The 13,844-nt window shown below is 45.2% G+C and overlaps 1 protein-coding gene across 1 annotated transcript in view; it reads left to right on the top strand.

Moving 5' to 3' along the window:
* Positions 1-13,844, top strand: part of MFSD2B (major facilitator superfamily domain containing 2B) — a 56,200-nt gene that overhangs the window by 17,957 nt on the left and 24,399 nt on the right. Inside the window, exon 3 of the mRNA XM_044291963.1 lies at positions 4,071-4,195. Within this exon, the coding sequence (XP_044147898.1) occupies positions 4,071-4,195 (125 nt within the window). The remainder of the gene's footprint in view (positions 1-4,070; positions 4,196-13,844) is intronic.

Genomic DNA, 13,844 nt, shown 5'->3' with positions numbered 1-13,844 from the left:
TGAAGCATACCATCATGCCCGCTGCGTTGGGAGAAAGGATCTTCTCGTCCCCAAACATAAGGATGACAGTGATGATGGCCTAAGAATCATTGGGACGTATGATGCAGGACACCACATGGTAAGGGAGTTGGTCAATCGTTATTGGGGCAGTCTTAGAACAGACCCCGATATAGGTGATCTACTTGGGAATTCTCCCTCCATCACGTTTCGGAGAGGTCGGAACCTTAAAGATCGGCTGGTGCACAGTTTCACTAAACCGTCACAGCCTCAGACTTGGCTGTCACATAATATCAAGGGCAATTTCAGAAGTAGCGGTTGCATCGCCTGTAATTCCATGAAAGTTAGCAAAACTTTCACTAGTACTGTCACTCCCAGAACTTTGAGATCAGAACGTTCATTAATTGCAGAACCACGGGAGTTATACTGTATATCTTATCACCTGCTCCTGTGGCCTGCAATATGTGGGCAAGACCATCCGTGAATTTAGACGACGTATCGGCGAACATCTCAGTGATATCCGGAATAAAAGGGACACCACCCTGGCCAGTCACGTCGTCGACCTACATGGAGGTGATTCAGGGATGATTAGCTTCCAGGAAATTGAGCGAATAGTCTAATTACCTAGGGGGGAAATAAGGACAACAAATTATTGTGTAAAGAGTTGGAATGGATTTTCCGGTTATGTACAGAAAAACCGAGGTCTAAATGAGTGGAGCAGTTATACCTGCTTCATTCAACTGTAAGGTTGTAGCTCTCCATATATCTGTCATCGTTCTCCTCCTGGCCTCCTCACATACACATGTCAAGTGGTTTTAACGACATATGATGTATCAGGTTGTTCGCTATTTTTGAGCAGGTGATCACTGTCATAATCCGTCCTAAATTGCCACAATTCTTGCACATATGAATTGTTCCTTTTATGTAGCCAGATTACATATGATTACTGTCGTCATTTGTAGATGTCTCGGATAAACTGTATTGATTGTCTGTTTCTGATTACACTTCCCTTCCCTATGTTTATACCTTCCTCCCCCTCTTTCTTAGCTATTGTCTATGACCGCTTATAGATCCCTCCGTTACCTTACTGTGGACTGGGATGCATTATTGTTTATGATGAGGCGGGTCTCCGAGACTTGGGGCGGCTTACTCCGATGTGACACACCTCTCTCTTGCGGTTGGGCTCTTCACCCAAGCCTTCCTATTGAAGCACGGACCTGTCCCTATTTAAACAGCAGAGATGGGCGGGCGTGCTCGGGCATACTAGTGCTGGTGCTGCTGCACGGTTTACATGCAGTACTCATCGCAACCTCTCTCTCTCTGTTAGGCTATGTATATAACTTTCAGTTCCTGTGCCCTAATAGCTCCTGATGAAGTGCCCGCCACAGGGCCACTAGAAACGCGTTGAGCAGGGGGATTTGTTATTAGCCAGACTTGAGCATAGCGCTAGTTTAGGGTCCTGGGAGGTCTAATATTTTGATACCCTAGATTAGGTCTTGAAGGATACACTATGGACCCTAAATGTGTTTTGTAGTGGTGACAGCGCTGGGACTGCACAATACAATAGTCCCAGGTTAGTGACTGCCACCACCCTCTTGGTGGGATTTTTTCAGTGTGGATTATTTGTGGCTCACTGTGCACACCATAAACAGTTTGCTGATTGTCCACAGTGTTTGTTGAGGGATATGTTTTCTTACCCCTATTTGTTATTTACTCGCCTTAGCCTTGTTATTTATATAGAAAATAAGGCATTAGTCATTTTTTAACCAGTATATTAATAAAGTTTTGTTATTTTACTTTTAAACCGTCCATTCCATTCAGTGTTTTCTATGAAAATTGCAACACAAAAACATGATTTTTTTTGTTCTAAAAAAGCTCTTTAAAGCTTCTTTAACCCTGGGTTCACACCTGAGCTTTTCTCAAACGCGCGTTTTTGTTGCGAGTTCTTATGCGCGTTTTTTGTAATAGTAAACGCGCGTTTGACGCGCGTTTGTGTCATTGACTGCAGTGTCCTATGGCCACAAACGCGCGTCAAAACGCCCCAAAGAAGCTCAAGTACTTGTTTGAGCGTCGGGCGTTTTACAGCGCGTTCGTACGCGCTGTAAAACGCCCAGGTGTGAACCATTCCCATAGGGAAGCATTGGATTTCATGTCTTGAGCGTTTTACAGCGCGTTTGAACGCGCTGTAAAACGCTCAGGTGTGAACCCAGGGTAAAGCTTGTTTTATTTCTTTTTTTACATTGTTTAAAATGTAAAAAAAGAAATAAAAAATAGACATTTGGTATCACCGCGTCCGTAACAATTGGCTCTACAAAAATATCACATGATCTACCTCATCAGGTGAATGGTGTAAAAAGAAAAATTTATGGCAAAACTGTTTTTTTTTGTCACCTCACAAAAAACGTAATATGAATCGGTCAAAAAGTCGTCTGTACCCCAAAATAGTAGCAATAAAAACGTCACCTCGTCCCGCAAAAAAACAAGCCCTACCACAAGACTATAGCCAGAAAATTTTTAAAATATATGGCTTTAAGAAAATGGCAACACAAAAACATGATTTTTTTTTTGATTAAAAAAACTAGACATATTTGATATCGTTTTGTCCGTAATGACTGGGTCTATAAAAATATCACATGATCTACCACATCAAGTGAACGGTGTAAAAAAAAAAAAATAGAAAAGTCACCAAACAGCTTTTTTGTGACTTCACCTTACAAAAATGAGATAAAAAGCAACCGGAAAGCCAAATGTACCCCAAAATTGTGCCAATAAAAACTATAGCTTGTCTCGCACAAAATAAGCCCTCACACAGCTGATTCAACAGAAAATTCCATGTTAGAAAATCCAGATGCCGCTCCTTCCCTTCTGAGCCCTGGCGTATCCCCAAATAACAGTTTACAACCACAATTGGGGTGTTACTGTATTTAGGAGAAAGTGGGTAGCAAATTGTGGGGGGATATTCTCCTGTTATCTTTTGTGAAAAAAAAAGTTTGGGCATAAAGCACCATTTTCTTGTAAAAAATAATAATTTATTTTTCATTTTTACACCCAAGTATTAAAAATTCTATGAAACAGCTGTTGAGTCAAGTGCTCGATACACCCCTTATAAATTCATTGGGTGGTGTAGTTTACAAAATGTGGTCACTTTTTGGTGGTTTTCACTGTAGGGGTACCTCAGGGCCTCTTCAAATGCAACATGGCGCCCAAAGACCATTCCAGCAAAATCTGCCCTCCAAAAACCATATGGCGCTCTTTGCCTTCTGTGCCCAACAGCGGTATACGACCACATATGGGGTGTTTCTGCAAACTGCTGAATCAAGGTAATACATATTGAGGTTTGTTGTGTTGTTAACCCTTGATGTGTTCCAAGAAAAAAATTATTAAAATGGAAAATCTGCAAAAAAAGTGACATTTTGAAATTTCACCTCCATTTTGCTTTAATTCCTGTGGAACACCTAAATGGTTAACAACCTTTCTAAAACTAGTTTTCAATAGTTTGAGGGGTGTCATTTCTACAATGGGGTCATTTATGGGTTGGTTCTATTATGTAAGCCCTACAAAGTGACTTCAGAACTGAACTGGTCCTTAAAAAAGTGGACTAGAAATTGTCTCAAAAATTTCAAAAATTGCTTCTAAAATTCTAAACCTTCTAACGTCCTAAAAAAAAAAAATTACATTACTAAAATGATGCCAACAGACATATGGGGAATGTAGACATATGGGGAATGTTAATAAATATTTTATGGGGTATCACTGTCTTAAAAGCAGAAAGATTCAAATTTAGAAAACTTTCGATAACTTTTGGATTTTTTTTATAAATAAAAGGTAAAACATATTGACTCAAATTTACCAGTAACATGAAGTACAATGTGTCACGAGAAAACAATCTCTGAATGGCCTGGATAAGTAAAAGCGTTCCAGTTATTACCACATAAAGTGACACATGTCAGATTTGCAAAATTTGGCCTGGTCAGGAAGGGGGTAAATGGCCCGGTCTGGAAGTGGTTAAGTTACACCTTTAAATAAAGAGAAGTTGTGTAATCGCACATTATCTTGTCTCCCACTTCTCCTAGATTACTCCTTTCGAGGCCTGTCTGGTGCTGATCATTGGGAAAACCTGTGGAGGAATCACAGATCCTGTTGTCGGATTTTGCATTAATAAAAGCAAATGGACTGTAATTGGACGACTGATGCCGTGGTGGGTGAGATCTGTTATTCGGGCACGCCCCTATCTTGGAGGTCTAACCTTTTACTACATGCAGTTGGTTGATACATGTACAATGAACATATGTGGTCTATATGTAAGTGATGGGGTAATATAAGACGCGGGCTGTCCAGTGCATGTGCAATAATATCCTCAGCTGGGATACGTGTGAGCCCAAAGCTTACATGCCCCCTACTGGAAAATAGTGTGAATGTGTCACTTGTCCTAAAATATACAGGTCATGTGATCACCCAGAAAAACATCTTCTATTGACCAAAAAGGACGGTACACCTCTGGTTGTCGTGATTGTGCAGAGAGGCACCACCTATGGGTAATACTGGATAGGTGGCTTCAGCCTAGCTGCACTGTCTAATGGAACCACATGGTAGTCTGAAGTACCCTCCTGTCTCATCAGAGGTTCAAGCTGATGCTTTACACTGCAGCCCTGCCTGTTCAGACTGAAGATGAATTCCTGGGACTATCTCCGATCATTTTCTCTTAAGGAGGTATTCCCATGTGGGACCTTGATGGCCCTGCATGCTCAGTGTGCTGTTCTCCACTTCTGGGGCCCATTCCCAGAGGTGGAACCCGCACCTATGTGATATTGATGGCATATCCTAGCAATATGCCATGAATGTGCTAGATGGGAATACCCTTTAAATATTTAGCAACTTGCTATATCAATGTTCAGGAAACAAGCAATATGGCTGCCATTATAGAGCTCCCTTAAAGGGGTTTCCAGTACTTAGATATTGATTGTCTAGCTGATCGTTGGGTCTGACACCCTGCACCCCCCACCGAGCAGTAGTTATGGGCAGCCACTGATGTTGGAAACTATACAGTGGAGGGAACCGGAAGCAGAAGGTTCTGTCCACTGTGTAGTGGCCGTGCCAGGTACTGCAGCTCCGCTCCTATAATTACAACAGTCCCAGAAGGAGGCTTCCTTTCACTGGACTATTACCAGTGCCAGCGCCTGCCTGAAACAGGTGATCTGAGGAGGTGTGGAGTATTGGACTACCACAATCTAATATTGAGGACCTATCCTGAGAACAGGCCCCTTTAAAGGGGTGTTCTCACCATAAACAAAGGATAATGATAGGTATTTGATCTTTCGAGGTTTGACCATTGACTTGGGACTCCTATCCTCATGATCATGGGAGCTCAGCAGTGGGACCTCTAGCGATCAACCAAGGGATAGGTGACAATTTATTATAGTGGGGCATTGCTGCCCACCTCTCCAAGGCTTCTGAATGGCAGATTGTACTTGTTTTGAAGAAGATGATGGGCACACTAAATCAATAGAGAAGACACCAGCAGACATTTCTGTAGACCCTCCAGGTCTCCTTAGACCTGCTGCCAAGATTCCATGAATTTTGCAGAGAGCACATAGTCAGTGGTTTGCAGTTTGTTTGGTGGTGGTGGATCCAACATGTTGGCCAGCCCTTTTTTCACCCTGGGAGAGAGTGGGGGCACCAACACACACATTAGATGGTCTGCCGGTCCCGCAGGTTCTGCTGATGTTCTTCTGACGTGTGGCCACCTACAGTAGTAATTTGTAGACTATAAGGCCTCATGCACACGACAGTTTATTTTCACGGTCCGCAAAAACGGGGTCCGTAGGTCCGTGATCCGTGACCGTTTTTTCGTCCGTGGGTCTTCCTTGATTTTTGGAGGATCCACGGACATGAAAAAAAAGTCGTTTTGGTGTCCGCCTGGCCGTGCGGAGCCAAACGGATCCGTCCTGAATTACAATGCAAGTCAATGGAGACGGATCCGTTTGACGTTGACACAATATGGTGCCATTTCAAACGGATCCGTCCCCATTGACTTTCAATGTAAAGTCTGGAGTTCTTTTATACCATCGGATTGGAGTTTTCTCCAATCCGATGGTATATTTTAACTTGAAGCGTCCCCATCATGTTAGAATATACTGTCGGATATGAGCTACTTCGTGAACCTCAGATCCGACAGTATATTCTAACACAGAGGCGTTCCCATGGTGATGGGGACGCTTCTAGTTAGAATACACTACAAACTTTGCACAAGACTGCCCCCTGCTGCCTGGCAGCACCCGATCTCTTACAGGGGGCCGTGATCACCACAATTAACTCCTCAGGTGCCGCACCTGAAGGGGTTAATTGTACTATCATATCCCCCTGTAAGAGATCAGGGCTGCCAGGCAGCAGGGGGCAGACCCCCCCCCCTCCTCCCCAGTTTGAATATCGTTGGTGGCACAGTGTGCGCCCACCATCGGGCCCCCCCTTCCTCCCTCTATTGTTATAAATCGTTGGTGGCACAGTGTGCACCCCCCATCGGCCCCCCCTTCCTCCCTCTAGTGTAATAAATAGTTGGTGGCACAGTGTGCGCCCCCCATCGGGCCCCCCTTCCTCCCTCTATTGTTATAAATCGTTGGTGGCACAGTGTGCGCCCCCCATCTATAGCAGTAACAACATTGGTGGCAGTGTGCGGCTTGAATTGACTTGAATGGGTCCGTGAACCGTTGTCCGTCAAAAAAATAGGACAGGTCATATTTTTTTGACGGACAGGATACACGGATCACGGCCTCGGCTGCAAAACGGTGCATTTTCCGATTTTTCCACGGACCCATTGAAAGTCAATGGGTCTGCGAAAAAAAACGGAAAACGGCACAACGGCCACGGATGCACACAACGGTCGTGTGCATGAGGCCTAAGGAAGTGGTTCTTGTAGGACTCCTGACTGGATCTGCTTGGCAGCAGTCTGAGCTGGGGGTTTGGGCTGTTTCAGCACCGGGCGAGTGGACAGCGAGTGAAATCACATTCTTCATTCTTACACCCTCCATAAACACCAAGAACTGAGGTTCCAGGAATAAAACCATCCTGAGGCCCCATGCACACGACTGTTGTTCTGGTCCGCATCCGAGCCGCATTTCTTGCAGCTCAGATGCAGATCCATTCACTTCAACGGGGCCGCAAAAGAGTGCGGACAGCACTCCGTGTGCTATCTGCACCAAAAAATAGAACATGTCCGTATTCTTGTCAGTTTTCCGGACAAGAATAGGTATCTCTGTTTTAGCCGGCATCCGTATTTTGTGAATCCGCCGCAACTTGTGGACCGCAAAACACGGCGCAGTCGTGTGCATGTAGCCTTATAAAGTTTATTGCAAATTTAATGTCACGTTCATGTTCTCCCTTTGGAAAAATGCAATGATGAGTTAACCCCTTCCTGACCTAAAGTGAAAATATACCAGTGCCCCCCCCCCCCCTTCCCCCAGTTGACCCCTTCAGTGCTACCATCAAGCATAACTGCAGCACTGTGGGTAGCCAGCACCCGGGGCAAGCCAAGTATTGCGCCCCCCCTCCAACCTGTGACCACGCCACTTTTTACAGATTATGTAGTAGATATCACTTGCAGTCCTATGTAACACCACAGATAACACAGTGATAACTCTCTGAGTACAGATAATGTAGTAGATGGGTGTGAGGCTTCGGCAGTGTGGGGCAAATTCTATATCCCCCCTCCCCCCATCACTACAGAACATACAGGGTAATACAGCGCCCCATACCTCTTACATCCAGTGATGTAGACGTTCTGTTTCCTCATCTTCTCCTTTCAGACCTTCAGACCAGACCACCATTTTTCAGCCATTTCTCGTCTCTGCAGTTTGACAAAAAAAAATCTTAGTTTTACTACTTTTCCATCATCCTTCCATCTTCTGGACAAATCATCCTACCACCCCCAATACTGTGCCGCTGTGCTCCCCAATATTATACTGCAGAAACAGATAAACCCCCTGATAATACTAGTACCCCACAGACAATGCCCCCTTCAATAATTATTGGTACACAGTGCCCTAAAGTAACTGTGCCCCGCAATTAGTGCCCCTGACACTAATAGTGTAAACATAACGTCCCCAAAAAATAATTGTGGTAAGCTGATACTGTGCTAAGGTGCCCCCACAGTAATAGTGCTCCCAAAAGTACCAGCAATAGGAATAATTTTCTGCTAGAGCACACATGGCTCCTACAGTGCCCCCAACATGTCCCCACTGTGCCCCAGAAGTAATAATGCTCCCATAGTGCCCATACTAGTAATCATGTTCTTCATTGACCCCCAGTAGTAATAATTCTCCTTATAATGTGACAGTACAAAATTGCACCCTTATAAAGCGTGCCAGTGCAAAAAATACCCCCTTTTAATGCCCCCAGTTAAGCTACTGTCCCCATAGTGCCCTCATAATGTGCCAGTATAAAATACCCCTATATAGTGCCCCCCATAATGTACCAGTAGAAAATGCCCCATGTATAGTGCCCCAGTAGATGCCCTCAGTATCCCCCATAATTTGCAAGTTCCCCCCCATAGATGCCTCCATAGTACTCCTGTCCCCCTTCCCCATAGTACCCATCATAATGTGTCCCAGTATAAAATACCCCTATACAGAGCCCCCCTATATAAAATACCCCTTTTTTGTGGCCTCAGTAGATGCCCCCAATAATGTGCCAGTAAGAAGTGCACCCATAGTGCCCCCCAATAATGTGCCAGTAAGAAGTGCTCCTCATAGATGCCCCCCAAATCATGTGCCAGTAAGAGGCCCCCCAATTATGTGCCAGTAACAAGTGCCCCCACAGCGCTCCTCTCCTGTATTGTACCATATAAAAAAAAATAAACACTTATACTTGCCTCCATCAGGCTGGCAGCGATGCGATGCAGGCCTCTTCTGGCCTGTGTCCCGTGCTGTACGGCTCAGGTGGCGGCCGCCTGCACCAGCCTCTGATAGGCTGCGGGCACTAGGCCTGCAGCCTATCAGAGGAACGGGGAAGAGAGACGCCTCTCCCCTGCAGCATCCATCTGTATCGCTGTCCTGAGGACGGCGATACAGATGACTATGGAGATGAGCGCTTCCACAATGGAAGTGCTCATCTCCCTGTGCCCTGCCGCCGCCAGCCACTTGTCACCAGGGCCGCACCGCCTCAGGCGATCGCCTCACCTTGCCTAATTGGCAGTGCAGCCCTGCTGGCGCCCCCTGCAATCTTGACCGGGGAAACTACCCGCTTTGCGGACAAGAATAGGCATTTATATTGCCGGCGCCCGTTCCGCAAATTGCGGAAGGCAACACGGGCGGCTTCCGTTTTTTGCGGATCCTCGGTTTGCGGACCGCAAAGCACGACCGTGTGCATGAGGCCATATCCTCAAGATAGCTTAAGATCTATAACTATATTTTGAAAAACCCCTTTAAGTCCTGGACTCAAAATTACTGGGAACACCCCAAAACAGTCACTTTTGTGTGGTGTTTGCATAAGGCCCTCTCTGTGGGTTTGTCCCAGCAAATTTGGGACTGTTAGCACTGGGGTCCTGTCACATTAAAGTTAATTCCCTTATGGACCCCGGAATACAGCACCCACAGTGTAGTGTGACCGTGACCTAGACTCCACATTGTGGGTGCTGTGTGTATCCCCACATCCACCTGTGTGACAATAGAGCGGGAAGTTCCTGGCCCCGGGAGATTTCAGTTTTTATTAGGTTAGAAAAGGCGCCACTCTTGTCCGTGGTATGTAAGTGGTATTGCAGGTAAATTCAAATGCAGACACAGCCTGTAGACACAATCGGTGCTGTTTCTTCAAAAACAACCCATCAACCCCATTAATAATATAAGTTGAAACATAATGGTGATTTTGGGAGGAACTCATTGTTTTGGGATTGCTCTGATTCGTGGAACCCTGGATTGGGTGGAGTAATTAGGACCTTTTTAGAGGGATTATAGTAGACCAGGGATGCCCAACCTGCGGCCCTCCAGCTGTTGCAAAAGTTCAACTCCCAGCTGCCGAGACAGCATACAGCTATCATACTACAGCAGGGCATGATGGGAGTTGTAGTTTTACAACAGCTGGAGTGCCGCAGGTTGAGCATCCCTACAGCAGACCATAAAAACCCCTTCCAGTGATTTTAGTATAAAACTGGACAAAACCATAGATACATATTGCCTGATCCCTACAGCAAGACTAGGCAGCAGACCCTCCTGTTGACTGATCTTGGATAATTTGGCTATGTCACAATGGGACACTAATCAGCTGAGCGGAAACCTGGCAGGGAGTATTCAGTTTCCCTACAGCGCCACCACAGGGCAAATTAAGCATTACACAGTGACCACTGAAATCAGTGAGTTTTCTCTATAATGCAGGACAGGTCCTCCGGGGGTGAGAGATGCATTTTGCAACTCAGAATTCCTTAATGAGGTATATGAAAACTGGAGAGATTGGGTGTTAGGGCCATTAGTACTAGCCAGTATAGGTGACGGCATTATTGCGCGTGCCCAGGACAAGAGTCTATGCAGCAGACGTGGCACCGGCTGAACGCGGGCAGACACTGCTAGAACATCCTGTTTTCATTTTCACTGCACAATCAGCCGAGGTGAATTCCCCGCAGCCCATTATCCCGCAGAGGGCCAGAGAACCTCTGTCATTGTCACACAGAGCTGGTGACCGGCATTGTCTCTTTGTATTTAGTTTTTTTTTTTTAAACAGCTCCTCATTTGGAAAATCGCTCCACAGCGATCAAGTAGAAAGTGATGATTGATACGGAGCAGGTTTTTAATCATCTATCACATTACAGGGCCGCCTGCAAGATGTTACAGACTAAGGCTACATGCCCACGACCGTATGTGTTTTGCGGTCTGCAAATTGCGGATCCGCCAAAAAAACATATGACATCCGTATGCCATCGTTTGTTTTTGTTTTTTTCCGGATCCATTGTAACAATGCCTAAAACGAACAAGAATAGGACATGTTCTATTTTTTGGGCAGGGCTACGGAACGGACATACTGATGCAGACAGCAAACGGTCTGCCATCCGCATTTTCTGCGGACCCATTGAAATGCATGGGTCCGCATCCTATCTGCAAAAAAAAAACAAAAACGGAACGGACACGGAAAGAAACAACGTTCGTGTGCATGTAGCCTAATGATGATGTCAGTCGGCACCCATTAAGTTCAATTTACATGCAACAGTTATCGCTAGTACAAGAATGAATGATCGGTAATACGATTGTTCATCCCACAATGATGATGTTTAAGGACTCAGCAGCCCACCTTAATTAACGATATCTCGCCTGCTAGGAATGTTTTCAGTATACTTCCATCTTGAAGTTGTGTGGATTGCCTTCTCTGAAACATGATGATGCTCCTCTTCGACTATTCTGAATCGGTGACCTATTGCCACTCCAGGCACTGATTTATTGGCTACCGTTGAGCAATGTGCTTGTGATATCATTATATGGCACTTACTAATATGGCCATTGTTGAAATCCTGCACCATTTTTTGCTGTCCTCATGGAGGTCCTGTCCATAAAATGGCCACTGGTGGAAGGTCATGTGATGTCTCCTCCATTCAAACACACTGCTCTAAACTCCCAACAGAACAAGGGCAGATGGCAGATACAGTGTATTTGAATGGAGGTGATTTGCCTGGTCACATGACCCTCCATCAGTAGCAACTTAATGGACAGGACCTCTGTATGGACAGCACCAAAGTCTTGGCAAACATGGAGACATACCTTATAAAAATATAGAAAATGATGCAGAATTTCAACAAAGGCCATAAAAGGCCTTATGCACACGGACGTTTTTTTTGCGGTCCGCAAAAACAGTTTCCGTTGTTCCGTGATCCGTGTCCGTTTTTTCTTCCGTGGGTCTTCCTTGATTTTTGGAGGATCCACGGACATGAAAAATGAAAAAAAAATCTAAGTCAAGTTTGCCTTTGAAATGATAGGAAAAAACGGACACGGATCACGGACGCGGATGACAATCCGATTTTTCCACGGACCTATTGAAAGTCAATGGGTCCGCGGAAAAAAACGGAACAACGGCCCCGGATGCACACAACGGTCGTGTGCATGAGGCCTAAGTGTCATATAATCATCTCACAAACACATTGGTCAACAGTAACCAGAAAGTGGACAACCCCTTTAAAATTGGGCTACACATAGGCCTTTCAGCCTTCTATTAGGATATGTAATGGCTCCCCGCGTAAGGAGGCTTTCTTCCTTAAGCATGGTGTATACAGTCTATACAATTTAGGCTGGTTAGGTGATGCCTTTAAACCCCTTTGTGAATGATTTGGGGGTACAGGACACTAATTGGTGCCCCCCCCCTCGGATTAATGACACCAACCAGTAACATGGCGGCTCATGTGGGACTACAGCTGCAGATGACCTCTTTTTTTCTGTTGCCTAATACTTTTGCCTTTGTAATTTTATTGATTTTTACTCCTGCGGGGCTTTTGTCATCACAAACCACTTATTGCATGCGCTGTCTGGAGGATATTGCCTGGCTCATGTAGGCAGTGAGAGGGCAATCCTCCAGTACACCAGTGTTGGGCATCGGACTGGCACCTGCCCAATACAGTCTTGGGAATGCCTGGAGTGCTGCCTCTTTTTTGTCTTTTTGAAACCTGGACCTAAAGCTGACATTCTGGGAGGAATTGCACCCACTTTACAAACTAAGGGTCCATCCACACGTCTGTAGAATGGGTTCGCATCCGTTCTGCAAATTGCGGAACGGGTGCGGACCCATTCATTCTCCATGGGGCAGGAGTGGATGCAGACAGCACATAGTGTGCTGTCCGCACATCTGCATTTCCAGAGCGCCCCCCCGATCTTCCCCCAAAAAATAGAGCATATTCTATTCTTGTCCGCAATTGTGGACAAGAATAGGCAGTTCTATTGGGGTGTCGGCCGGGTGTATTGCGGATCCGCAATACACTACAGATGTGTGAATGGACCCTAAAGCCTCATTCACACGTCAGTGTTTCACGGACTTGTGCTGTCCGTGTTCTCCACGGACAGCACACATCCCTATTCATTTTAATGTGTGTATTCAGACATCGGTGTTTTAGCACGGTCCGTGGGTCCGTGTTTTTAGCACGGATGCATCACATCCATTATAGTCTATGGGTCCGTGAAAACCGCGGATGCCATCCGTATTGCATCCGTGTTTGACGGATCATTCAAATTATTTTTCAGCTGTTCAGTGTCAGTGAAACACGGATGGCACACAGACAGCAAAAAACGGACCCAACACAGATTCTTCGCGGACAGCTTCACTGACTACCTGCTCACGGATTTGAGCACGGACGTGTGAATGAGGCTTACCAGTGCTGCTGTCTTTTCTTCACTACTTTGCTCCATTACATTTTTGTAATTACTAAATAAATTATACTTTTACTGTTATCGTATACAATGTACTGATATATAGAGATGGACCTCAAGATGCCCGTACATTTTACATGAATAGTAGTGAAGGCTTTTGCTTAGAGAAAATCATCCTATTGATAACAGTGGGCTCTGTAGCTGTTAGTCTCCCATACAGAAGGTTCTGGGTTCAAGATTTAGTAGCAGCAATTTTTTGAAACAGTGACGGAATAACATTTATACAGGGTTATCCCCAAACACAGCCAGAATGCTAACAGTGTTTGGGGATCCCCCGAGGGTGGATGCTATACATGGAAATAGCCGTATACAGTGGGGAAATAATTATTTGACCCCTCACTGATTTTGTAAGTTTGTCCAATGACAAAGAAATGAAAAGTCTCAGAACAGTATCATTTCAATGGTAGGTTTATTGTAACAGTGGCAGATAGCACATCAAAAGGAAAATCGAAAAAATAACTT

Source organism: Bufo gargarizans, chromosome 4 (genome assembly GCF_014858855.1).
Source record: "Bufo gargarizans isolate SCDJY-AF-19 chromosome 4, ASM1485885v1, whole genome shotgun sequence".
Taxonomy (NCBI): domain Eukaryota; kingdom Metazoa; phylum Chordata; class Amphibia; order Anura; family Bufonidae; genus Bufo; species Bufo gargarizans.
The sequence above is the reverse complement of the archived record's forward strand: the minus strand, read 5'-3'. Positions and strand labels throughout refer to the sequence as shown.